Below are 26,450 nucleotides of genomic sequence, written 5' to 3'. Positions count from 1 at the left end.
AAGCTTGTGTATAAACTTTCCACGTCGAGACTTACTAAGAGCTGCGTGGTTGGATCACATGTTTGATCTTCCAGGAGTTGTAGGACCGACTTAGTGTCCTTCAAGTATGTATTTGTAGCTTGTACCATTGGTCTGAGGAAAGCGTCAGAGAATTTTGATAAAGGTTCCAGGATAGACCCAATACCAGACACAATTGGTCTCCCTGGTGGGTTGTCAATGTTCTTATGTATCTTGGGGATACAATAAAAGTATGGTATCTTTGGGGTAGGTTGTTGTAGGAAATCAGCTTCCTTCTTGCTGATCCAGTCATGGGCTAGTCCTTCCTCTACCATGCCACCGATTCGTGTGCGTAGTCTTTCTGTTGGGTCACTCTCCAATTCTTTATAGTTCCGTTGGTCCGACAGAAGGCGCAGGCATTCTTTATCATATGCATCAAGGGTTTGTAACACTATTGCTCCCCCTTTGTCTGCTGGTTTTATGACGAGCTCAGTGTTGGCTGTCAATTCTCGAAGGGCTCTCTGTTCCTCTCCACTTGTGTTGTAGAAGACATTTCTTCCTTGGGTGTTCAGTTTGTTGACCTCTGTGACCACCGCTTTCTCAAAGGTTAGGATCTCCACTGGGATACCTGCATCCGGAGGGGTGAAGGTTGATTTTAGTCTCAGACCCGTATCTGTCTTTTCTTCAGGTAGAGGTTTGTCCTTAAAAAAAGGCCTGCAGCTTTAGTTTCCTGAAGAAGTCTTGTAACTCCACATTAAGTTTAAAAACATCCGGTTTCTGGGTGGGAACATATCCCAGTCCTTTATTTAGGATGTTTTTCTGCGTCACTGTTAATGTGATGGGTGTGAGGTTCACCACTAGGTCCCTTTCTTGCTGGTGGAAGGTTGGTTCGGAAGTGACCCCGTCATGCTCCGAGTTGTTCCACCATCTAGAGGAACAGAAAATCCTACATGAAGGTAACCCCTACCGTTCCCAGATTGGCATCTGGAAATGGTATATTGATGACATTTTCATCATTTGGAACGGTGACGTCAACAGCGCCAAGAATTTCGTAACCTGGCTAAATAACCAGAATGAATATCTAAAATTCACCAGCACCGTTTCAAACACATCGATGGTCTTCTTGGATTTGAACATTTACAGTGAGGACGGAAGGCTAAAAAGCACTACCCACTTTAAGCCCACCTCCAGGAATTGTCTATTACGCTACGACAGCTTTCACCCCAGGCACCTAAGGGAAAATCTGCCGTACGGACAGTTTCTGAGATTACGGAGGAACTGCACAGAATTGAGTGAATTCAATCGACAGGCAAAAGACCTAAGAACGAAACTTATGGAAAGGCAGTACCCCACAAAGACCATCGATAAAGCGATGAACGCGCAAAAAACAATCACAGGGAGGCACTCATAGAAGAAAATCCCAAAGAAAAGGAAACAAACAGGAGACCTATCTGTGTGACAACTTACTCCACCATATCGAACCAGGTATCAAAGGTCATCGATAAACACTGGGGTATACTGAACTGTGGAGACCTAAATTTTGAGAAACCGATGCATGCACATCGGAGAGGTAAGAACATAAAAGACATCGTGGTCCACACTAGATCACGGGAAAACCAGGCTGCGAGACAAAATTTGACCAGTATACAGGGTCATTTCCCGTGTGGTGATTGCAGTTGCTGTCACCAAACCCAGAAAAGCAAGAACCTCACATTCAGAAATGGCATGACATGGGAACAGCGCCAATTTTCGAACTGCAATACGAGAAACGTGGTCTACATAATAACTTGCCCATGCGGACTGGAATATGTAGGCATGACCACCAGACCCGTCAAAATAAGGATAGGGGAACATAAAAGCAATATACGCTGTAAAAAAACAACAACTAGGATGGCATCACATTTTCTGTCACAACAGCACTGCATCAACGACCTCCGCTGGACTGTCATTGAACGACTACCTTCAGAAACAGGCCTGTTCCAAAAGGAACAACGTTGGGTGTTCCGCCTGGGAACCCATATCACAGGACTGAATGATGATATACCGTGGAGCCAAATCACTTGATTATCCCTGCGATGTAATAGGGCCACTTGACCATCCCCGGGATACAACAGGTACCTCGATACCTAGGAAACTATATCAGTAATCACTGGGACCAGTACTACCAAAAAACACCATTGCACATGCGCTGCCGTCAATCGGCTTCGCGCATGCGCGAAGAAGTAACGGGGAAACAACTTATGCGCATGTACGCATGAAACACAGTCGAACAGCAGCTGTGCTCTATCAGCGCTAGTCATAACAACAGTCTGTGAGTGGCTAATGAGCGGAAAGTCCATATATGGACATCCCGGCAACGAACAAATAACAGGAGGTCACATGTTACATGTGATTAGATCACATGCAGAGAGGCGGCAACATGGGTATTCTCCATACATGGTTCCTGGTATTTCCGCTAATTAACCAATGGGAACACATCCATTCACCCTTTATATACCACCTAACTCGTCCGTATTTCATTTACGGCGGAGCAGCACAGGGTGGTAGAAGGAGGCCAACATAGGCGGATTTCGTGAGTATTCTTTTCAACAGAATCCAGCCTATCTAGGTGTATGGAGGAGGTAAAAAGTGAGTAAAAGCAACAACACTGAGTCCACCTCTCTATCCTTATAGATTGTGGATCCACCTACCTACCTTGATGCTCAGGACTTGCTCATGAGGCAGTAGACAGCAAAGACCACGAGTATGTCCAAGGACAATAAGTACAAAAATCCTAATTGTGTCTTATATGTTGTGTGTTTAGTATGTCTTTTTCTTTTACAGGTTTATTTAACTGTTTGGGGCTCCAGGTGACTGCACCTGTCTGAGCCAATACCACATGGTAACCAAACCTAATGGTTTTTTCTTTTTTTCAGGACATGTAATTACATGATCCAGAGAACCGCTGTAGGCACATTGTAGCCATCTTTAATGAGTGTTATCACTTTTTAGAAAAATTAAAATAATCCCCATTTTTTATTGAAAAACGTGAGTAAGGTTGGGAAGTTGTGCCCCGTCCTGAAGAAGGTACACATGTACCGAAACATGTCGACGCACACCAGAGGTTCTGTCCCTAATTAAGACAAAAAACCTCGTTTTCTTTGCACACCTTTTTAATAGCACCAGCCAGGGGTACGAAATAAAGTTTTTTTCATTTTACCCACTAGCCAGGTACTTTTTAAATTTCACATCACATCTCCCACTCACATCTAATCCCCTTTTCACTCACACTCAACACACACCACACATAGTCTAAACTTGTCAACGCTCCCGCGTAGTCGCAGGTCGCAGCGTGCCGCATCCCTCTAGCGGGGTGCGAAGACCCCGATGATGAAGCATGACACCAAGGGGCCTGTTGGTGTGTGAGGGGTATTTTACACAACACTGAGTGTCCCCCCTCTGTTTCACACTGGTAGTAGGATTCTTCTTGTTTATTTATCAGTGCCCGTGGAGTAGGAATCCTACGTTGTACTCTACCTCCCTTCTTTGTTAAAAATGGTCTCCAATATCTTACCAAGGTAGAGAAGAAGGGAAATAGGTCTGAAATTGGAAGGAAGGGAGGGGGTCTACCCCAGTCTTTTTAGGTCTCGCCTGTCGATGCGCATGCGCATCGAGCAAGCGAGACTATAGGGGCTCATCGACTCTTTATCTAACTTGCAAGGAATCGTGGCGATTCCTTGCAGTGCCCGTGACTTTTAAGGTCAATGCGCATGCGCATTAAGCTTATGCGCATGCGCATTGACCTTAAAAGCGCGTGCGCGTGCACGTCCGTCTCCTAACAACACACACACACCCTCTCCCCCGCTCCGCCCCCTCCCGCCGTGTCGCATTTCTCTTTCTCCTCCCCCTCCCCTCTCTTCCTTCCGTCTAACGCCGTGTCGCACCTCTCCCCTCTCCGCCCCCTCCCCGCTCCGCCCCCTCCCCTTCCCTCCGTGTCGCATTTCTCCTCTCCCCTCTCCGCCCCCTCCCCTGCCCGCCGTGTTATTTGTTTATTTTACCCGCCGTGTCTCTGCTGCTTCCCCCTGTCCTGTCTCTCCTCCTCTCTCTCTCTCTATACCCTCCCCCTCCTCCCCACCACTCCCATCAAGTCCCTCTGGCCCTTCCCTCCTCCCCGGACCCCACCATAATTACAGCGTGCGTATGGCTCTAGAAACCGGTCTGAAATTTTGAATCAATGACAGAGTAACCTGCAAAACAGTGTTATTATTTGAAGAGCGCAAATCACAATCTCAGACCGTCAATCAAAACAAATTGTAATTAAGTGTGCACGCCACTGTTCTAACACGCTACTCCCAACACTAGTAAGCTACAAAAAGTGTGTTACTGATAAAACGGGTAAGAAAGTGTACTAGTCACTGACCGGATAACCCGCAAAGTAGTGAACGTAGATAGTGTTCACGTCACTGACTCAGACGTTCAGCTAAAACAATATGCAAATAAGTGTGCACATCACTGTTCCAGTGCGCTGCATTAAATACTGCAAACTTTTGCTTTCAAAATGGCTGTGCGCTTTGACGTCATGCATGCACCCCGTCCGGAACACAGCTCTCCTTTGGCACTCCGACACACTGGCATGCTGCTTGGAATCTCCTGATTGTTATGCACGCAAAAAGAAACTCCCACGCGGCAGCGCTGACAGAGATGCGTGTTACCCGATGAGGTACTATACAGTTTGCGTGGATTTACCCATGTAAACCCGGGGTCTGGGGTATAGATTGAGCAGACGTCCGATAATTTGAATACTGCTGATGTCTGCCTCGTATCGCTGTTCCCCTTTTGTTTTCCTGTTGTTGAAGGCTTCGCCTCCCCTACTCCTCCTACTCTCCTCCCACTCTCCTCCCGTCTGTTCCCGCACTCCTCCCCGGCTCCCCGGCCGCCTCACACGCCTGCTGGCTTCACTCCCCGCTGCAGGCGGCCCTGCGCACTCTAACCGCCGGCAAATCTACACAACCGCACTAAATAGGCTCACCAATGAGCAATGTACAATATGCAAATTTCATCTTGACATGTACACCCCACTGGCAATGACAGACGTTGTACACCTACTCAGTACATTTGTAAACGCTGCAAAAACCTCAAAAACTGTTTAGTGTCGAAATGGTCCTCAATTTTGAATCCTATGCAGTTGCAATGTACACCATAATTACAGCGTGCGTATGGCTCTAGAAACCGGTCTGAAATTTTGAATCAATGACAGAGTAACCTGCAAAACAGTGTTATTATTTGAACAACGCTGACATTCTCTCTCTCACACACTAATACACAATCAAGCTAACGTACATATTACACAAACATATACACCGGCACACACTCAGATATACACAAAAACGAATACACACATATATAGCAAATCACGCCCCCAAAGACACAAATAAACAAACAAGTACCCAGACACACACCCAAAGACACACTCACACACGAATACATACACCTACCCTCTACGACACGCAGATACGCACAAACATCCTCACACTGACACACACATATATCGATACACAATCACGCAAACGCAGATGATCTTATTAACAAACACACATGCACTCACACAAAAACACAGACGTACACACATTGCCCTCACACGCTCAAACACAGATATAAACACGCACTTAGATACACACTCAGACACGCACGCTTACACACACACATTCTTACATTTCTGTACCATGCCCCTACCAGACAAGCACACGTATACAGACACACACCACGCAAGTTCACACCCGCCTCTCCCACAATTGCCACTGTTTACGTTCATACATCAGCCGTCACGTAATGTACGTTTCGCCCTTAAAATAAATCAAAATGTACTGAGTGTGATCAAATATAGGAGTCTTCAAACCTAAATGCAGCATAAATGCATAAAGACAGTGAAGCAACACAAAGAGATGTCTGTCAGCTGTCCCCGTCTATCATGGGTTGTGTGTACACACTGTCTAGATAAGTGCACATAACCGATCCGTTATTAATGGTTTCCTATCTCAACAGAGACGCTACTGTTCGTATATGATATATAAGCATCAGTGACGCGCTTCGTGCACGCAGCTTCCGTCCGTCGGTCGCTCCAGCCCTCTGGCTGAGATATTCCTAGAATGTACAACGCATCTGACAGAGCCATGGGAGCCCGGGCCTATGCTGAGGGAGTCTGAGCGGGACAGATCCATCGAGGCTCGAGGGTGAGGGGTGCACGTCCTTCACACGCCCTCGGGTGCGAGGAGGACCGTGCTGCACCCTGGTTACTGGGCCTCCTTATTCTAGGCCCTGTTGTCTGAATTGCAAGAGTGTACTTCCATACAAACAAATGGTCACAGCAGTAAGTCCTATTTATTCCTACTAATATGGCAAAGGAACACCATCTTTCTACACATTAGTTATTTCCTTTCTGTATGCAACTTTTCATGAGGAATATGGAATGAAGTGATAGTGTCGAAGTGAACGCACATTTTGGAAGGTGTGAACACTGAGCAATATACACATGTTTATGCGGGCAAGCAGTTAGTCCCTTAATTCATATCGCTCCACACACACACTCACCCTCACTCACACTCACCCACCCTCACTCACCCTCACCCTCACTCACCTTCACCCCCACTCACCCTCAACCCCTCACCCTCAACCCCTCACCCTCCCTCACCCTCATTCACCCTCAACCCCTCACCCTCACTCACCCTCAACCCCTCACCCTCACTCACCCTCAACCCCTCACCCTCACTCACCCTCAACCCCTCACCCTCACTCACCCTCAACCCCTCACCCACTCACCCTCACACTCACCCACCCTCACCCACCCTCACTCACCCTCACTCACCCTCACTCACCCTCACCCTCACTCACTCACCCTCACCCTCACTCACTCACCCTCACCCTCACCCTCACTCACCCTCAACCCCTCACCCTCACTCACCCTCAACCCCTCACCCACCCTCAACCCCTCACCCTCAACCCCTCACCCTCAACCCCTCACCCACCCTCACTCACCCTCACCCTCAGCCTCACCCTCACTCACCCTCAACCCCTCACCCTCAGCCTCACCCTCACTCACCCTCAACCCCTCACCCTCGACCCCTCCCCCTCAACCCCTCACTCACCCTCAACCCCTCACTCACCCTCAACCCCTCACTCACCCTCAACCCCTCACCCTCAACCCCTCACTCACCCTCACTCTCACTCATCCTCACTCACCCTCAACCCCTCACCCTCACTCACCCTCACTCACCCTCAACCCCTCACCCTCACTCACCCTCACTCTGACTCACCCTCACTCAGCCTCAACTACTCCCCCTCACTCACCCTCACTCACCCTCACTCTCACTCATCCTCACTCACCCTCAACCCCTCACCCTCACTCACCCTCAACTCCTCACCCTCACTCACCCTCACTCACCCTCAACCCCTCACCCTCACTCACCCTCAACCCCTCACCCTCAACCCCTCACTCACCCTCACTCTGACTCACCCTCACTCAGCCTCAACTACTCCCCCTCACTCACCCAAAACCCCTCACTCACCCTCACCCACCCTCACCCTCAACACCTCACCCTCAACCCCTCACCCTCAACCCCTCACCCTCACTCACCCTCACTCACCCTCACTCACCCTCACTCACCCTCACCCTCACCCTCACCCTCACCCTCACCCTCAACCCCTCACCCTCAACCCCTCACCCTCAACCCCTCACCCTCAACCCCTCACCCTCACTCACCCTCACCCTCACTCACCCTCACCCTCACTCACCCTCAACCCCTCAACCCCTCACTCACCCTCACCCTCAACCCCTCAGCCTCACCCTCACTCACCCTCAACCCCTCACCCTCACTCACCCTCACTCACCCTCAACCTCATGCTAAAGATTTACAAAAAAACCCATAAACAATTCTAAAAGCACTAACTCTAATGCTGCGAGACCTATTGCATTTCTAATGCTTGTTTAAGATGGGGCAAACTATTGCAGATTTGAAAGATTGCGGAACTAGACCTGAGGAAATAGAAAAGTTAAGAAGTGAAAGAAGGGGATCAGGACAGTGAGTGAAGAGCTCTCTCAGAATGTGAGCTGGAGCACAATCAGCCGGGGAGCCTGACTTCACTTTCTGAAGTAGTGCCAGAAAGGAGTTTAGAGAAATGGGTGTTAACTGATCAAGGAATGAAGAGGGCAGGGGAAGTGAAAGGGAGGGAGAAGAGAGAAGGGGTGGATTAGTTGGAGGAATATTGGATTTGATCTTCGCGATCTTCTCTAAAAAGAAGTCGTTAAGAGACAGACAAAGAACTTGGGAGGGGACGGGGTTGGAGTTGGCTCTGTCCGAGGCGACTAAGTTGTGAACTATGGAAAAAATTTCCTTCGGTTTGTTTGCTGATAGAGATATTCTTTCCGAAAAATACAAAGTTTTGGTTAAAAGAATAGCCGCCTTGTAATTAATCAAAAGAAGCTTATATTTGGATCGCAGAAGGGGACAGTAATTGCGTCTCCAATGGCGTTCGGAGCGCCTAAGGTCCAATTTGAGAATTTTCAATTCGTCTGTGAACCATTTTTGGGCGTCATGGGGGCCGCAGGTCTTGACTTTTCTAAGGGGGGCAACGCGATCACAAGTGGAGGACAGCCACTTATTCACAGCGTCTGCTTGAAGATCAATAGAGAGAACACCTAGGTCAGGAGGAGAAGCAGTGAGAGAGGAACAGAGGAGGTTGAGATCAACCCGATTCCAATTGCGAGCTGTGACATTCTTAGACAAAGGGTTTTTTTTTGGGGCTCCAAGCTCAATGAGAAATGAGATCAAAAAATGGTCGGACCAGGTGCAGGGGACGATTGTGGGGGAAAGAATAGTACAGCTGGCTGACCATATCTGATCTAAGGTGTGGCCGTGAATATGGGTAGGGGAGTGAAGGTGAGAAAGAAAGTTAAGACTCTGAAGAGTAGCTAAAAAGTCTTTGGAGGGCAGGTCCTCCCTAGGATCACCTGGCCAGTAATTAAAATCTCCGAGAAGGAGCACTGAAGAATTGTTGACCACAAGAGTGGCCAGTGATTCTTGTAAGACGGGCACAAAAGTAGGCATATTCTGAGGGGGACGATACATTAGAACTATTGTGATGGGAGCTAAAAGGTTAACTGAGCGAGCAACCAAAAAATCTATATCCGGTATAGGAGGATGGGGAAGAAGCTGAAACTGAAGATGGGAACAAATGATCATCGCCACACCCCCGCCGGCCTTACCAGCTGGACGATCCGCCCTAAGAGCGTAGTACGAGTCGGGGAGGGCGGACAACAGATCAGGAAGGGAATCAGCAGAAAACCAAGTCTCAGTAAGAAACAAAAGGTCCGGAGCGTCAGTGTCCAGTAAGTTAAAAAGCTCATACTGGTGCTTGCCTGCTGATCTAGTGTTTAACAGGCAGGCAGTGGCCATAGTGGGTGCGGAGAAAGAGAGGGGAACGGGGCAAGGGGGAGTCTGTAACCGGGGAGAGAGCAGCGCGGGTTGAGGCGAGGGGGTAGAAGGGACAGAGATGCCCAGTGCCGCAACGTGCATAGACAGGGAAGGGGTGATGGACTGTGCTGTATTTAAGGGAAGAAGTTGAGCTGGGGTATAGGTGAGGGCAGAGTCCGAGGCCCCTGGTCCCTGTCGGTCGCAGACGGGCTTGCCTTTGGCGCGCTGACGGCGCGCCCGCTGCGCCTGTCCGCTGCGCGTACGGGAAAAGCGCATTATTTATAGGGAGAAAAGGCAGCGGGGCGTGGCCTATTGATGGTGTGCGTGGCCAGTGGCCTCTGGAGAATGGCAGCGAGGAAGTTGCAGCTCGCTGCAGCTATGTAATCTGCTGCGCGGGAATGCCCAGAGTGACAAGAGCGAAAGTGCAAGTCCCCAGGAGAGGGAAGTAGGCAAGTAAAAACACAGTCAATACACAATTGTTTTAAAGAAAAATTACAGTCCTAGCGTCTCCCGGCTTCCGCCTCAGGAGTGAGATTAGCTTCTCTTTTCTTCTTCTTGCCTTCTTGCCTTTTGACATCTTTTGGGGGGGAGGTGCCTCTCGGGCTTGTGCAAGCTAACCCTGTTATTGTGCTATTGAGGGAGTCCTGAGATCTGGTTACCAAAGCAGGAAGGCAAGAAGGATACAGATTTGGATTTAGAAGCAGCTGTGGTTCATTTCTACAAGCGTGCCTCTTGATCATTGTACAAGTCAACTATCCGGGAGGTGGATTAGTAGTACACTGAACCAGTAGTTCATGTGATGTTGCACAAAACTTCCTTTTTACCACCCATCCCTTCAGTTCTCCAATCCAACAAGGGCTATTTCACTGCCACAGTTCTGTGTGTTGCCCAAGTAGGGAAATGCATTATTACTCAAAAATCCACATAAAACATAGAACCCTTCTGTGGTTTGCTTAGTCTAACATTGGCCCTTCATCGCCTGACTCCTCTTCCTCTACCTTCCTTGTTACCAATTAGGATTCCCACCTGGTGAAGGAGTCTTACGCAGGTGATGGGCCATAAATTGTGTGAGCAAATGGCCTTGCCACAAAGAAATAATCTGTGGAGACCAGCATTTCCCACTACTTGGGTACAGTCCCATTACTCTTCACAACACACACAAACTGCATAGGGGAGCAGAGCATGGATGGGGGATATAGGTCTTAATCTCAATCAGCCAGCTGCTTTAATGTTTCCGATTGATAGCTCTTGTACTAGCTCTTGTACTAGAGCAGCACTGGAAAATGGTGTTTGTTGCCCCAAAATCTTTGCTTTTATACCAAATTCTTGTGGAGCAGATAATTTCATTACTTCAATCCTTGTGTTTGGGTCTCATCGGACCCCAGAGGATACTGTTGTTGTTCCATTCAGCATTCCAACACATCAAGGTGACTCCTTTAATTGCCTCTCCTCTGTAAAGGTTAACCCAATGATGGACATCATGGACACTTTCAATTCCTTGGATAAGGGCCTACGTTGGTCATTGCATTGAACTGGCTTGTTCCAGTCCCATCTGACATGTGTAAAGCATTCACCAATAGGCCACTATCCTGCTTGTTTTCACACTCTTTTCTTGAGCAAACTCCAGGCCAGACAAGTGGCTTGTGATACATTGATTTATTTGTAAAACCTGTACGGTATTTAAGTATGAGTGCATGTTTGTTGGTTAAATAAATGCGGTATATACTAGTCTGCGCTTTATTTTTCCACAAAACCCGAAATATGGATCCATACAAACTGAAATATAAAAAAATAAATGCCAAAAAACAGGAGCCCTATTTATAAGAAACTTTAACAAGCAGTTACAATGCAATAGTTCTCGCATTAATTAAGTTTGAGCTATTGGCATTGCTAAATATTGCAACACCAATTGCAACAAAAGTCTATAAATTGTCGGCCAAAAAAATGTGTATTTATTTTTGTAGCAATGGTGGCATGCTGCGCTTTAGATGAATATGTTTAAAAGTAAAGTCCGCCATACTGTGATTGCTACAATAGTTAATTGTGGATGCGTTAACAATTGATGTGTGCGCTGATGGCTGGTGGTGTGTGTGCCTGTAGAAATTGTGCGCTGGTGGTGATTGTGCCTGGTGGAAGTGTGCACTGCTGGCTGGTGGTGATTGTGCCTGGTGGAAGCGTGCACTGACGGCTGGTGGTGTGTTTGCCTGGTGAAAGCGTGCACTGACGTCTGGTGGTGTGTGTGTGTGTGCTTGGTGAAAGCGTGCATTGACGTCTGGTGGTGTGTGCCTTGTGGAAGCGTGCACTGACGGCTGGTGGTGTTTGTGTCCGGTGAAAGCATGCACTGACGACTGATGGTGTCTGACTAGTGAAAGGGTGCACTGACGGTGCGGTTGTGTGGTTGTGGTTGGGGTTGTGTGGTTTTGTGTGTAGATCCACTGCCTGGAAGCAACCAGATCCAGTCACAAACCGTGCGCTAAACCCCTGTTAGCCACTACTTGGAAAGGTACGTGTCTCTGCAGCCAGCAACAAAGAAACAGTTGCATAACACAGTGGGACTGCGGGGTCACCTTCTGAGACTAGGGCCTGCCCACAGCCAGCAACAGAGCCCAATCACGTAGCCAGAACTAAAGGTTATGCACATCCTTTGACAAGAGTACACATGTAGCCCCAGAGCACCAATGCATGAGGAGGGAGACCTGCAATCACCACAAATCACAATTACAGCAGTCACCACAAACCACGGCCACTAGCATCAGCAGTGCACGTAAACGCCTGCAACCAAACCCAGTTACCACACGCACACGCCACTGCTTTCATGCAGAGAATAATTAAAACACCCGACACCCACAACCCCAGAGTTTTTAATTGTACGTCCCTCTCAGTCAGACACTTCTAGGGCTGCGAGGATCAGATATATCCTCCAAACATGTCTGAGTGGCTTTATTAGACCAGACACCTCCCTGTGTCATTTAGACTGAAGTGGCTGTAATAGCCAGGGCTGTAAATAGACACCACTGCCGTTCTGACGGCCTCGGATACAGCATCTCTTTTTTTACCCATACAAGTCTAAGGGTTGTTACAGATGGGACACCGTCTGCAGCCTTATCACTTTGAAAAGCTGACATACGCCTACTATACACGTGGGTACATTTGATGAACTGTAAACAGACACCGTCCTTGGTCTAGCAAGTCCGAGAGCCTGCAAGCGATTGAATAACTTCCTCATTCACGCCGAAATTGAGGGACTAACAACAAACACTTAAATCACTAGGACAAGTCCTATCTTGTTTTATAATGTGTATTTACTGTAGCTAGACGGGTATAGAACATTAAAGAGTATGTCTGGACTGTAGCCGAACAAACCCTCCTTCGTTTACACAGTTTTGTTGGGTCTCTGAAAATCTACAGCTTGCATACGTAATAGGCACACAGGTATAAGAGCCAGTGAGTGAATCAATAACCCCTCGAATACAAAGAATCAGTTTTTTTTAACATGACTCTACCTTCCTTTAGAGTGGCGCTCAAAGGCAGAAATCTGAACTGTTTAAGGAGATACAGGAACTTCTTTCTGTGAATGGGCAGGAGCATAGGTGTGACCTTTCTCATGGGTGCTTCAGTGTGCAAACCTTTTAGGGGTTTTCAGAGTGAATACAACTAGAGATCCTTCAAGGTGACAAAACCCAGGGTTCTTTTAGAAATTTGCTCCATCAAACCAAAAACCTTGTTTAGTCCAGTCCACTTCAATATCCGGGAGAGAGTAGAGAAACAAAAGCACAGTTATAACGCCAGATAATGTTTTTCATGTACTGGGAAATGCTGTCTAAGATTAGCTTCCCAGGCAGACATAACAGTTTAGATTACAGGAATGGATGTAAGATTCTTCTGAGCGACGTAGGATCAGTCAAATAATCAGTGTATGGTGTGTTTGGGTCGCAGGCGAGGCCATACGTGTAACACGCAAGGAATCGGGGTGATACACCCCGCCACCCCCATTACCTAACACTTCTCTCCAACAGCTGCGGCCAGTGAAGCGCTATGAGGGGGCCTCAGAGTCGCCTAACTCGTACCTTCACACCCCAGACTGCCAGCCCGAAGCCCTCCCTTTCAGCTCCGTCCTTTCAGCGGCATACAACTCCCCCCACACACACACTCCTCCCAGCCCTGCCCTCTGCCTCTACCTCCAAGCTCGTCTCTTCCTGACCGAAGCCCGGCGGATTCCCCTCTGTTACCCCCGGGTCCATGGAGTCCACTTTACCTGGGGTTTCCTGACCTCTGCATCGGGACTACCTGTTGTGCATGGACCTCGCAGCTGCCCCTTCGCCCACCGTAGTGACTAGTTGCCGCTAAGAGGAAAAAGCCTTCACAACGGCAGTACACCACGTGACCACTACGTCATGAAACATCAACCCACCTTTATACAAGAAATGGTTACAAAAGCAATGAGAATGTTAAAACAGGATGTTATCTTCTTACCCAAGTGATAAGAAATGGCATGATGGGGGAGGAGCTTCGCGGGCAACCAAGATGGCCGCGTAAGCTCGGAGCTCCGCGGACCTTCCGATCCTCCTCATCTATCCTGTCGGAAATCCTGTTCCACGCGGGTGGATTCTTATTGCTGATGGTCTACTGAGGCGGGAGCTGCCTTCCGCCTTCGAATCGGTGGTTCCTACGCTGAGCTACGTCGAGTTGAACTCCGTGCCAGGGCTGTGCCATTGTCTCTCCGGTCTCCGCCACTCCGCACGATTGGACTGCGGAGTGACTGCCTGTTGTCCCTGCTGGCGGAGTGCTAGTGCCTACAGTGCGTTCTTTCATCGGCCTGGTCTAACTGTCTAGCCCGGATTTTCTACTTGGCTCGCTGGGCTCGGGCTTGGCTGGTGCAGCCCTTTGTCCTCATCGGAACCAACATGGCGGGCAGAGGGGACCCCGACAAGACGTCGAACAAAGGCGTCCGCGGAAAAACACAGTCGCAACAGAGTAGAATTGAGCGATATGTCCAGCCGAAGACGCCGCCTGCCACGGGATCCTCTGCCAAGAGCCTTCCACCTACGGGCTCGCCTGACGGCTCCGAGCCTACCCTGAGCGACATCATGGGAGCCATCGCCAGTTTTCGGGCTGACATGCAGCACCAACATGAGATCTTGACCCACAAGGTGGACACTATGGCTGTTGATTTGACTCTCATTAGAGCTGACCTGGGCAAGACTAATGATCGAGTGAAGACACTGGACATTAAGACCTCCAGCCTAACGGCCGACGTCTCGGACCTGCAAACCGAGGTCCGGAACCTGCGGATGACTGCGGACCAATTCTCGAGGAGGCTGGAGGACTATGAGGGTCATGCCAGGCGGCTGAACGTCCGCATTGTCGGTGTCCCGGAGGGATCGGAGGAAGCGGCGACGGACCTCTTTGTGGAGGAACTGATAAAGACCCATTTGGCACCGTCTGGTCTTAGTAACTTTTTCTCTGTGGAGCGTGCCCATCGGGTGCCGGGCGGCCCGCCGAAGTCGGGCGTGGCGCCTAGGCCCATCGTGGCACGGCTTCTCAACTTTCGGGACCGAGATGCAGTCCTGCAGGCATCCAGACGGCATGGACCGCTTAAGTACCAGAACGCTGAAATACACTTCTACCCGGACTTTACCAGGACTGTTCAGCGGCAACGCCAGAGCTATGCGGGAGTGAAGCGGAGACTGCGAGATATGGGATATAAGTACTCTATGATGTTTCCTGCCAAACTCCGGATTGAGCATGAGGGCCGCGCCCTGTTCTTTGACTTCGCCGAGAATGTGAGTGAATGGTTGGACACTTTGTCGCCACGTCGGGACGCTCAAGATGAACAAGATGGAGGTGCGGCTGGTGGCTCGGATCTATGAGACTTGGCTCTACTGTGTAACACCGGCGTTTGGTGACCCCGCTTCATGAGACTGTTGGTATTGTTTCTTAAGTGACCCTGTGGACTTTCCTGTCGTTACATGGAGGGTGGCGGGGGTGTTCGCGGAGATTCCTTACTCCTCTGGGACTTTTTGTAGAGTAGTTTATGGGGCGACAGGCACACTGCTGGTTGGGGGGGCTTTTTAGTCTGATGCAGGGGTGCAGGGTGGGGGGTGCAATTATACAGGTTTATTTGTTTGTTCGTTCTTTCTCTCTTCTTTCCTCTAGGCAATGGATCGTGTTTACTGCTGTTTTCCGCTTGATGGTTGGGTTGGCTGGGGTTGGGTGGGACGGGTTACAGGACGATGGGGGGTAGGAAATTAAAAGTGATCAGTTGGAATGTTAATGAGTTGGGTGACCCTGTTAAGAGAGGGGTGGTGATTCAACTGCTTAAGAGACATATGTCCGATATTGTGCTTTTACAAGAGACGCATTTGATAGGAAACTCTTGCAAGGCTCTTAACCGTAAAGGCTACAAGATGGTGGCCCACTCTGGGTTCTCTTCGGGCTCCCGGGGGGCGGGTATCCTGGTGCGTGCGTCCCTTCCCCTTGAGATAGACGTCACTGTGATTGATAAGAGGGGGCGCTACGCTGCAGTGGCGGGGAGATGGGAAGGACGTTCCCTAGCGCTACTTTCGGTTTATGTTCCCCCGGGCCTACAATCTAGTACCTTCCAGGACCTTGGTGGCGCCATTTTGTCCCTGCCTGATGGTCTATTGATAATGGGGGGTGACTTTAATTCAGTCTGCTCTGGTTCCCTGGACCGCCAACCGCCGAGAGATCTCCGCAGTTCCCAACTGTGGTTGCCTTCCTTTCTTGACTCCATGGGTCTGGTGGACAGTTGGCGACTACTACATCCCGCGCTCCGCCATTTCTCCTTCCTTTCGAGTGCCCATGGTAGTCTCTCCCGTATAGACTACGTTTTTACCCTAGCTGCACATGCATCTGCCGTGTCTGAGGCCCGTTTTTTGGCACGGGGTATTTCCGACCACTCCCCGTTGTGGGTCTCGTTTGATTTTAACATCGTCCTGTCTGACCGGCCGGTGGCGGTTAACCCATGGTATTTCCGTAATCTCAGGACTCGTGCACTCCTTGCTAAGGCCATCGACCTCTACTTCTCGGAGAATGTGGGCTCGGTTGGCTCGGCTATTACCTTGTGGGAGGCATTCAAGACTGTGTTAAGGGGTGAGGGTCTTGCTCTCATTGCGGAGGCCAGGCGAGTCAGAGATGCCGACCTCACGTGTATTGAAGACGAGGTTTTGCGCCTTGAGTCCCGACTGGGACCCGAGCCCGACCCCTCTCTTTTACATGACCTTTCCCTTAAACAGGCGGAATACCATGATCTCGCCACGAATGCTGCCCTCACCCTGGCCAAGGAACAGCAAGGTCGTATCTACGACGTTGGGGATAAAGCTGGGAATCTGCTGGCTTGGCTGGACAGGCGCGAGATGGCTAGCCGCGTGGTGCCTGAGATCTTGGGCGACGACGGGGTCGCCGTCACGGACCCAAGTGCTATTGCCGAGTCTTTTGCTGATTATTTCCAGGGTGTCTACACTTCCAACTCAGACCGCTCCGAGGCTGACTCTGCTGCGTTCCTCTCAACGATTGACCTTCCCTGTCTTTCTGAAGAGGACCGTGCCGACTTAGATCGAGACATATCCGCTGACGAGGTCGCCTTGGCGATCCGTTCACTAAGGTCGGGTAAAGCGACTGGCCCCAATGGTATTCCGGTCGAGTTATACAAAATCCGACCGGATGTGGTATCCCCGCACCTGCGGACTATGTTTTTGAAGGCACTGGACGAGGGCCTCCTCCCCTTAGATCAGAGGCTGGCCACCATCGTGGTTATTCACAAAGAGGGAAAATCAAGAGACGTGTGCCGGTCCTATCGCCCCATCTCTCTCCTCAATGTGGAGCCTAAGATCCTAGCCAAACTGCTTGCCAATCGATTGGTTGGAGTCATTGGTGATTTGGTGCACCCGGACCAATCGGGTTTTATTCCCCGCCGTAACACTGCCCTTAATCTGCGTCGGCTCCATGGTGTTATGGCCAGAGCTCACACTCTCGAGGAACCGGCGGTACTTGCTTCTCTTGACGCCACGATGGCTTTTGACTCCCTTGAGTGGAGTTATCTTTGGGCGGTGCTGGCGAAGCTTGGATTTGGACCGGTCTTTCTGAGTTGGGTGCAACTCCTTTACGCTTGCCCGCTGGCTAATGTCACAGTCAATGGCCGCGTGTCGGCGTCCTTTGCCCTTCACCGAGGTACCAGGCAGGGTTGCCCCCTGTCACCTCTCCTGTTTGCCCTGGCTCTTGAGCCGCTTGCGGCCATGCTACGTACACACCCGGACTTACATGGTATAACCTGGGCCCCGGGCTTTGAAGATAGTTTCCCTGTACGCAGATGATATTCTGCTCTACCTTACTTCCTTTCAAGTCGCTCATTGTGGCGTGCGACGTGCTCAGGCTGTTTGGACGCCACTCTGGCCTGGTCATCAACTGGGCCAAGTCTTCTCTTTACATTCTAAAGGGGGACACACCGTGCCTCCCCAGAGGCTGCAATATCCAGATGGCCGGACAGGGCTTTAAGTACCTGGGAATCTACATTTCCGGTAGTTCTAAGGCGCGATACGACCACAATCTGCTCCCCCCTCTCCAGCGGCTGCGGAGAGATGTGGATAGTTGGCGCAGGCTCCCGCTCTCTCTCCTGGGCCGGGCAGCATTGTTCAAAATGATGTCCTTGCCCAGGTTTCTGTATGCCTTACAGAACACTCAGGACCCGGTTCCGGCCCGCTATTTTCGGGAGATTGAGAGCTTGCAACGGGCCTTGCTCTGGGATGGTCGACCCCGTGTCGCCATCCAGAAGCTCACATTGCCGTGGTACGACGGAGGCATCGCCCTACCGGATGTACGTCGGTACTATTGGTCCTCTCAGCTCACTGCTATCAACCACGGCTTTTATGGCCCTATGGATAGCCCAGGCTACGCAATGGACAGGTGGCTTTTACGCGGTGGCAACTACTATCGTGCCCTGTATTCCAGATCCTTCGACCGGCGCCTATCAGGCCCGACCAAGGCAGCGGTTCACATTTGGCGGACGATCACTAAAGCGCAGGGTTGGCAGGGCAGACTGACTAGGTTTACCCCACTGTACGACTCTGATATCTTGGGCAGGCTGTGGCACACCAAGGGCTTCGACAAATGGGATCTCATAGGCATCTCCAGGGTGGACGATATGGTTATTAAGGGCGAAGTCAAGACCTTTCCTCAACTGCAGGCCGAATACCATTTGGGCAATTCGGAGTTTTTCCGCTATGCCCAGCTGAGACACGCGTTGCTCTCTGCCAAGCCGACGGAGGGAGAGATCCCCGAAAGCTCCCCCTTAGAGGACAGGATACTGGATGGCCATATGCCTGACAGTGCTATTTCCCTGTCCTAGAAGAAATTAATGTTCGAACTGATCTCCTCCTGTGCTTGCGAGACCAATGGACGGCGGACGGCCTGGAACTTGACGATGAGGACTGGCAGAGTGCAGTGTCCTCCCCTAAGGAGGTCGCTATCTCCTCACGTCTCCGACTGGTGCAATTCAAAATCCTTCACCGGGTGTATGTCACCGGCCCTCGGCTCTTGCATATGGGATTCTCGCCCGATGGCCTTTGTCGTCGAGGTTGTGGGGCTCTCGCAACCTTTTTACATATTCTGTGGGAATGCCCCGTCATTGCCCCTTACTGGGCGAGAGTGCACCGGATTATGGGAAAGGTGACTGGTGTGGTGTTGGCAGCAGAGGCGCGGAGGTGCCTCCTTAACGTTTGGGAACCGTCTGATCACAACACGGCGCAGACTCGTTGGGTGACATTGGGCAATATGGTTGCCAAGCGTGATATTGCTCAAAAGTGGGGTGCTGCTACAGCCCCCCTGGTGGTACAATGGAAAGCCAACATGGATTGGTGCATGTTCCGGGAAAAGACGGTCTATGTTGCCAGGGGGAGGCCTCAGACATGGAATAAAGTGTGGGGGGCATGGAATGCGTACAGGGGCGATGTGTGTCTGCCGCCGGAACCTGTCCCTCTGGACGAACACTTATCACCGTAACCTGTGACACCAACTGTTTTATGCTGTTTGTACTTCTCCTGCTTTCCCCCCCCCCCCTCCCCATCCTACCATTCATTCTTTTTATCGATCCTCTACCTGTCCTCCTCTGCCTTTAGCCGACTGCTTTACGTCTCTGTTGCTCCATTGCCAATCTCGCGCGCCTTTTGGCGTTTCTTTTCTTGGTTTAGTTATCTTTCTTAAAAAAATAAAAAACAACCTGCAATGTCCTGATGTGAATCACCTTGCACTTTTCTCCTCCTGAGTCTATGCTGCCTTGCCTCCGGGATGTTAGGCTGAATAGCTGTGTGCTCTTTTATAATAAAGGTTTTAAAAAAAAAAGAATAAAAAAAAAAAAGAAATGGCATGATTTAAACGAGCATAAAAAAGTTCTTGGGGATGAGAAAAGCGATGCCGCCATCATGAAACCGAAAGCGACCGCTGCTCGCTTTTGAAAATAACAAAACCACGAGTGGTGCGTGAGCGCCCATATGCTTTCAGTGATCGCGCCCGTGCACGATAATTGAAAGCATATGGCAGGAAATGCGCGTAATAGACACCAGTAGGCCAGGGGCGGAGCTATGCGCCTGCCTCTGGCCTATTGTGTGCTATTTTAAAAAACACGCACGCAAAGGCCAATAGCAGGCTGCCACGGTAAAATCACACGCTCAAGCGTGTGCATTTCCCAGGGTCATTTTCAAAACCCAGCCAAAAGGACTCTCGCTGCGAGAACACTGCTGCGCAGTGTATCGCTAGGCGCGAGGCCTAAAAAGTAGTGCAGGCAAAATAAATAGCTGGTTTTAAAGTTATTACAAACACATTTAAAAAAAGCACATTTTGAATGAGCTTTGCAATGGAAGAGAGAATATTTTTAGGAGGATGTGCACAGCCTTTGTGTGTGAGTAATAAGGACCCCCTGTAATTCCTAGGACAGGGCAAAATAGCAATAGAGAATATAATTCCTAGGACAATATGTAAAAACCCATTACACCTAATAACATACAAGAAATGAGTTCAAGAATAGAATCATATATGTAAAAAAGTTATTTTTAATCCTAGAAATACCAATAATTTAAAACAGATCAAAATGATGGCTTTAGTTGATCTTATTTACATTACATTATCTTATTAAAATTGCATCAAATTGACAAAACAAAAAGTGGCAAGGTTATGATCTTCGACGCGCGTTTCAGCGCTATGGGCACCTTCGTCAGGAGTAGCCACAAATAAACCCAAAATGATAAAAAATACATTTAGAACTCATCCTCGTAATTCAAACAATGATTGGTTTCATATTTATAAACTAAATAAAACCGTCTGCCATAAATTGAATGCATCTATTAATAAACCTACAATACAATCAACATCCATTACATTAAATTGACAATACAGATAAAAAAAACATGTAAGCGAAAGGCAAGAAAAGAGTGAAAGTACAGAAAATGGGACAAAATTCCCAATTATGTATCCACTTGGTGTTTTTTTTAGTTTCAAAATATGAAACCAATCATTGTTTGAATGAGTTCTAAATGTATTTTTAATCATTTTAGGGTTATTTGTGATTAGGTTCCTAGGAATTATATTCTCTATTGCACAGCCTTTGTGTGGTCACGCTAAATAAAAGGAGCCAGTGGGTAAAGTGAGCTGAACAATTCCATGCTCTGTGCTGCGATGGGAGGAAGCAAGATGTGAATGACAATTTAACAGACCAGTGGATGAAGCATGCTAATAAAAATACAATATTTGCATGTATATTATGTGGGATTTTTGTATTCTCCTCATTTGTGGGAAAAAATTGTCTGAGACAGCTAGAACGGTGTTAAATGACTTACAAACAGCCTTCTGTATTAGATGCAGAAGAGATGATTGCTTTCTTAATAGAGACCATAAATGAGATAAATAATGTAATGTGTGATGATTAAGTGCATGTTTGCAATTTATGAGAAACTATTTTATATCTTCAATGTACACACTCAATCTGAGGTAGAATGATACAGCAAACAGCCCGTAGCATGAGCTGAGAGAGTATTAATCGCTTGGGCGTAGCTAAAGACTATTCTAGTGTTTTTTCTTTAAAGAATTGGTGAAAATAGCTCTGCAGGCTATGGCCCTGTCAAGCTAGGCATAAAACAAAGGGTCCTCTTGCACAGGTCTATCTACTCATTTACTCTAATAGTGAGAAGAACAATTGAGCGCCATTGTGTGCATCTCATTTGTGCCTTATTAAACACTTGTTCTTTATTAAACCCTGCCATCTTAATTCACAATTTCTAATTAGATTATACTGTTGATTAGTTATTCTCACAGAAACATGGTTAAAAGATCAGACTGTCCTATACAAATTTGAGGAGGGATAGCAGTTCTCAGCAAGGATTCTTTATCTGGCACCTTATTTGCCACTCACACAAATGTCTATGCCGGGCGTCTCACATTTAACATTAGAGTCAAACAATTCTACCGGCTGTATTTAGACCATCTTGGCCTTTCACCCACGGGTCCATAAGTAATCCATTTTCTTGTGTTAGGTGGGTTTAATGTTTCGGTCTATGGCTTCGCTACTCTGAAGCTCAGACCTTCACTGACTCCTGTAATGCACTTAATTTATAACCACTTAGTTCTTTTCCTGGCCACCATATGTGGACTAAATACCCCTTCTCATTTTCCCCAGGCCTAATATGTTCACTGTTACTTATAGGCAGATCATTGAGCTTCTCATTATTACATTCCGAATTGAAAGTACTTCTCTTTTCATAGCTTTTGTGTCTTTTCTCCAGGCTTCTAACTCTGAAGTGATTCTACCCGATGGGAGCATTAACAGTGACAATCTTCTGCGGCATGCCATGCAGAACTCTGGCATTGTTATTGAAACAGTGAAATTGGAAGACTTGCACAAGTATGAAGAGATCAGCTCCTCAGAGGAATTAAAAGACCTAGATGATGGGGAAGAAAATCCAGAAGGATCTCAGTGTGCTCAAATGGAAGAACATGAAGCGGTAAGTTCTGTAGATCACTTTTTAAAGGTACTAGAAGGCTAGAAATCATACTCTCTGGCATCTTCAGATTTTCCTTGAGCAGGTTTCATGTAAATCAATAAAATATTTTGAAACTCTGGGCTCTCTTATCCCTGTAATTCTTGGTCAATAGTCAGTCTACATGTGATACTGATAACCAACCTGCGCTAACTAGCAAATGTAACTAAGCACTGGTAAAAAAAAAAACATTTAAAGGAGAGTATGCCGGTCTGTTGTAAGGTACTAAGGCATAAGAAGTAGGCAGTTTGGTAATTTGAAATAAACTTAGTTTTTGTTGTTGGCTTCAAAGGTTTCGAGTAACTCTGGCAAAAGCTTTTCCGGGGTTCTTTGTAATGTGTCTCTGTTTTCTTTTCACTCTTTTCCAATTGGAAACGGGTGAATAAAATAGCCTACTTTTTAAGGTGTATCCATTTACTTAAGCAACACAAGTTTTTCAATACGAAAATAATGTACTTTAAAGTTACACAATGCATATGAAGCCAGTTTTTTAAATTAAGAATGGCAAATGTTTAACAGACATGACATTACAAACAATTAGCATCTGCAGTCCTCATGTTGTGGTAGTCTGTTTCGTTTAAAGTACTTCATTAAAATGTTCAATCTTGAATGATATGACGAATATTGGTGACTGGTTTTAAAGTGTGTGGATTATGCTACTTTGTGGTAGGTCCTCAATTCATCAGCAAAGGATTTTCAAAACATTCCTAACCCTTGCGTCTGATTAGTATATTAAACAAATTGACCAACTCAACAGCTGATTTGGAGCATAGTTTGGATTCTATTAAAAACCATGTAAGTTATTTGAGCAAGTCCCTTTTCTATTCTTTGTTAGGTTGGATGATCCTGGTAATATATGTCCAGAGAGCATAGATTTTGATGATAAGGCAGTATGTTGGATCACCAGAAATAGCGATTGATTGTTGGTGCCTTAGTATCAGAAAAAGGGTGGGAAACCCGCAGACCAGTCCCTCTGCATTTGCTCAAGCTTTATTGTATTCTCTGCTCATCAGATTTCAACAAATTGAAAGCTTTGGGGTACAAATTCAAGTGACTTACTGTTATGACCAGATTCTTAGACCAGATAGAACCAGCTCACCAGAGCAACACCAACCTGGCCAAAACGTAACCACCTCCCTCCTCAGGACCCATCTATCCAGGCACCTGGGTACCTACCTGAGGATGGGGAACTCGCAATATACAAGCTCATATCATCAGAAACACCACTAAATCTATAGGGATTACTAGGAATACTCACTGACTACTAAGGACGTCCATGCCCTACACCACACTCCTACCTCGTAGTCTCGCGACCTCATGGGTCCAGACTAATCTACCCTGGGGCAGTTCTGATTATTTACCATTACACACTGACCACAGTCAGTGCTCGCTCGGCACCTCTGCAATCCTGCGTGCCTACACACCGGTCTGCAGCCCTAGTGCTCTCTTCCTCACAGCCCGGTCCACAATCTGGCGGACCTAAGCACTGGTGTCCCCCCCAGTGTTCTCTAACTCTCAGCCCGGTCCACAATCCGGCGGACCTCCACACCAGGTTCACCCCTGGTGCTCTCTTACTCACAGCCCGGTCCACAATCCGGCGGACCTACACATCAGGCTTCCACCTGATGCTCTCTTTAACGCCGCTTACCACCGACGATCACTTTCCTATGAATACCTTCAGCTCTCTCTCTCTCTATGTTGGGAAGTTTCTCTCACTATTCACTAAAGGTTTACTACTACAATAATATTATGGAATGGCCGAATTACTTGGTGTCTATCTAGTTTCTTCGCTCAAGGGCTCCTCTCTCTCCCTAATTATTCAGTGGCTACTTACCTGATCAGGGGCAGCATCTGTTCTGGCTGTAACACCTGACTAGAAGGAAAGGTTACCTGCGCTTTAAGAACAAGAGACACACACTGTATGCAAGAGTTATTCCCTGATTTAAACGCTCCTATTTCCTTATGATCCATCAGTTGCTAAAGCATCTGGTTAGAAGAAAGGCTAGCTCTATCATAAGAATAACACATGCACACTGGTTCACTAAGAACTGGGGTATCTATTACAATAACAATAAAATGGGAATAGACACATACACAGATCTGCGGGGTCTCTGTAACTAATAGGAACTGTAACACACCGCTGAAAGAAAAAAGGATTAAACATACAGTATAAGGACAAGGTTAATATTTGAAGAGTTGTGGTAAATATAATTTACCGTACAAGTTTTTCCATATAATTTCTGATAAGTAAAAGAATAGCTCAATCAAATGAGAGGCAGAGTCCGTGGTATCTGAGTCATACGGGCTTTAATTCGATGGCTCGAGCCACGGGACAAGTCAATAGGGTTTCAGGAAAATGACAAGACAATGTCAGGACAAGTCAACGTTATATTAACAGTGCACAATATATATAGTAAAACGGTACATTAGCATTGCATATAGGAGGCGTAACAAGTGAAAAGGAGAAGATAAGAACACATGTGCGTAGCAGGGGGCGTGAAAGAAGGCGTGTAATAGGCGTACACGGAGGCGTATAATGTGGACGTAAGGTAGACGTCACAGAAAGTGTCATAAGTGGGTGTATGCACAGAGGTAATCTGCAGAGTCAGCAGAAGTGCGGATGCGCGCGCAGCTAGCATGACGTGACATAGACGTGTAACTGGGGAGAACTTTAACACTAGTAGAGGAGACAGAAGTCTGGGATGTCAGAACGACCTGGACCTATAACATATCTGGTATCTTATGTTTTGGAGGATGTATTATCTGGAGTAAAAGGTCTCTCGGGCAGAGGCTATACTATACTGAATGCTAGTGCGTGCATATGTGTCTACGTGCGGGGCCATGGGCCTACTATGGCAACGGGAACTGTAAATTACTTGCATGGAGACAGGAAGATATGCTCTTTGCTCTGCAGCCAGGGATATGTTTTTTTTTTTTTTATCCTTATTTTTATTTTTTTTTTAAACCTTTATTAGTTGCGCACAGTACAGAAATGACAAAAAAAAATAAAAAAAGAAACATGACAGTGACAGCATTTGCCATACAGTAGAGCAAGTCTCATGGTACGATCAATAGAGAGGTAACAGCTTCGTACAGTTCACTACAATGCAGGCATCTTATCATGTGTACATCAATGGGTTGCCAGAGCACCGGCAGCTTCCCTGCTAGGTAATGCAGCTAATTTCCAGTGAAGGGATATGCGGGGCAAGTCACAGCGCTAGGCCGTGCCCATCGTCCCCCTTCTCAAGCATCGATTGCAGCTCCGGGTGTATGTGGCTATCCGTGTGAGTGCCCACCCTCTCTATCCCAGGATCTGGATGGGCGCAGGAGGTCCCTCCCTACCCCATTGTCCCAAGGTCTTCAGGTATCCCCAGTCCTACACTATCAGTGTTTTATCAACCGTCATGGCCACCCATCGTACGTTAGGCGGTGTGAGTACCCCCCATCATGTATGAAGTAATATGGTGAATACAATGCACATCGTCTATATGCTCACAGGCCCGGGGCCGGCTCGTCATCTCCAGAGGATTCGCTATGTGTCGCCTGGGACAGCAAGTATACCTGCAAGGGAGACCAGAAGTCGCTAGGCGTGCAGCGGGTCGGCAACAGTTCCGCATATACACCATGTTGGTCCTGGCAGTATGTGAGGTCTTCAAGCCAGTCCTTAAATTTTGGCGCTCTCCCCCTCCCCCATCTGCAAGCTATCCTCCGCTTAGCAAGGAGCAGCGCAATGTCAACAAATTTGCGATCCGGTTTGGGCACATGTTTGGTGTAACCCAAAAGCATCACTATTGGCTCCATGGGCAATGAGCTAGCAATCATTATCTGGAGTGCGGCATGTACCTGTTCCCAGTACGTGTGTATGGCTCCACATTCCCAGGCCAGGTGGAGGAAATCCGCGCCGCTCGCACGGCATCTTACACATCTATCATCTTCCGAAAGATGAAACCTGAGTTTCCGGACT

At 48.0% G+C, this 26,450-nt stretch overlaps 1 protein-coding gene across 1 annotated transcript in view; it reads left to right on the top strand.

The window, feature by feature from the left end:
• Positions 1–26,450, top strand: part of E4F1 (E4F transcription factor 1) — a 225,520-nt gene that overhangs the window by 107,072 nt on the left and 91,998 nt on the right. Inside the window, exon 8 of the mRNA XM_086940476.1 lies at positions 22,232–22,450. Coding sequence (XP_086796602.1) covers positions 22,232–22,450 — 219 coding nt within the window. The remainder of the gene's footprint in view (positions 1–22,231; positions 22,451–26,450) is intronic.

This window comes from Lissotriton vulgaris, chromosome 10, assembly GCF_964263255.1.
Source record: "Lissotriton vulgaris chromosome 10, aLisVul1.2, whole genome shotgun sequence".
Lineage (NCBI taxonomy): Eukaryota > Metazoa > Chordata > Amphibia > Caudata > Salamandridae > Lissotriton > Lissotriton vulgaris.
The sequence above is the reverse complement of the archived record's forward strand: the minus strand, read 5'-3'. Positions and strand labels throughout refer to the sequence as shown.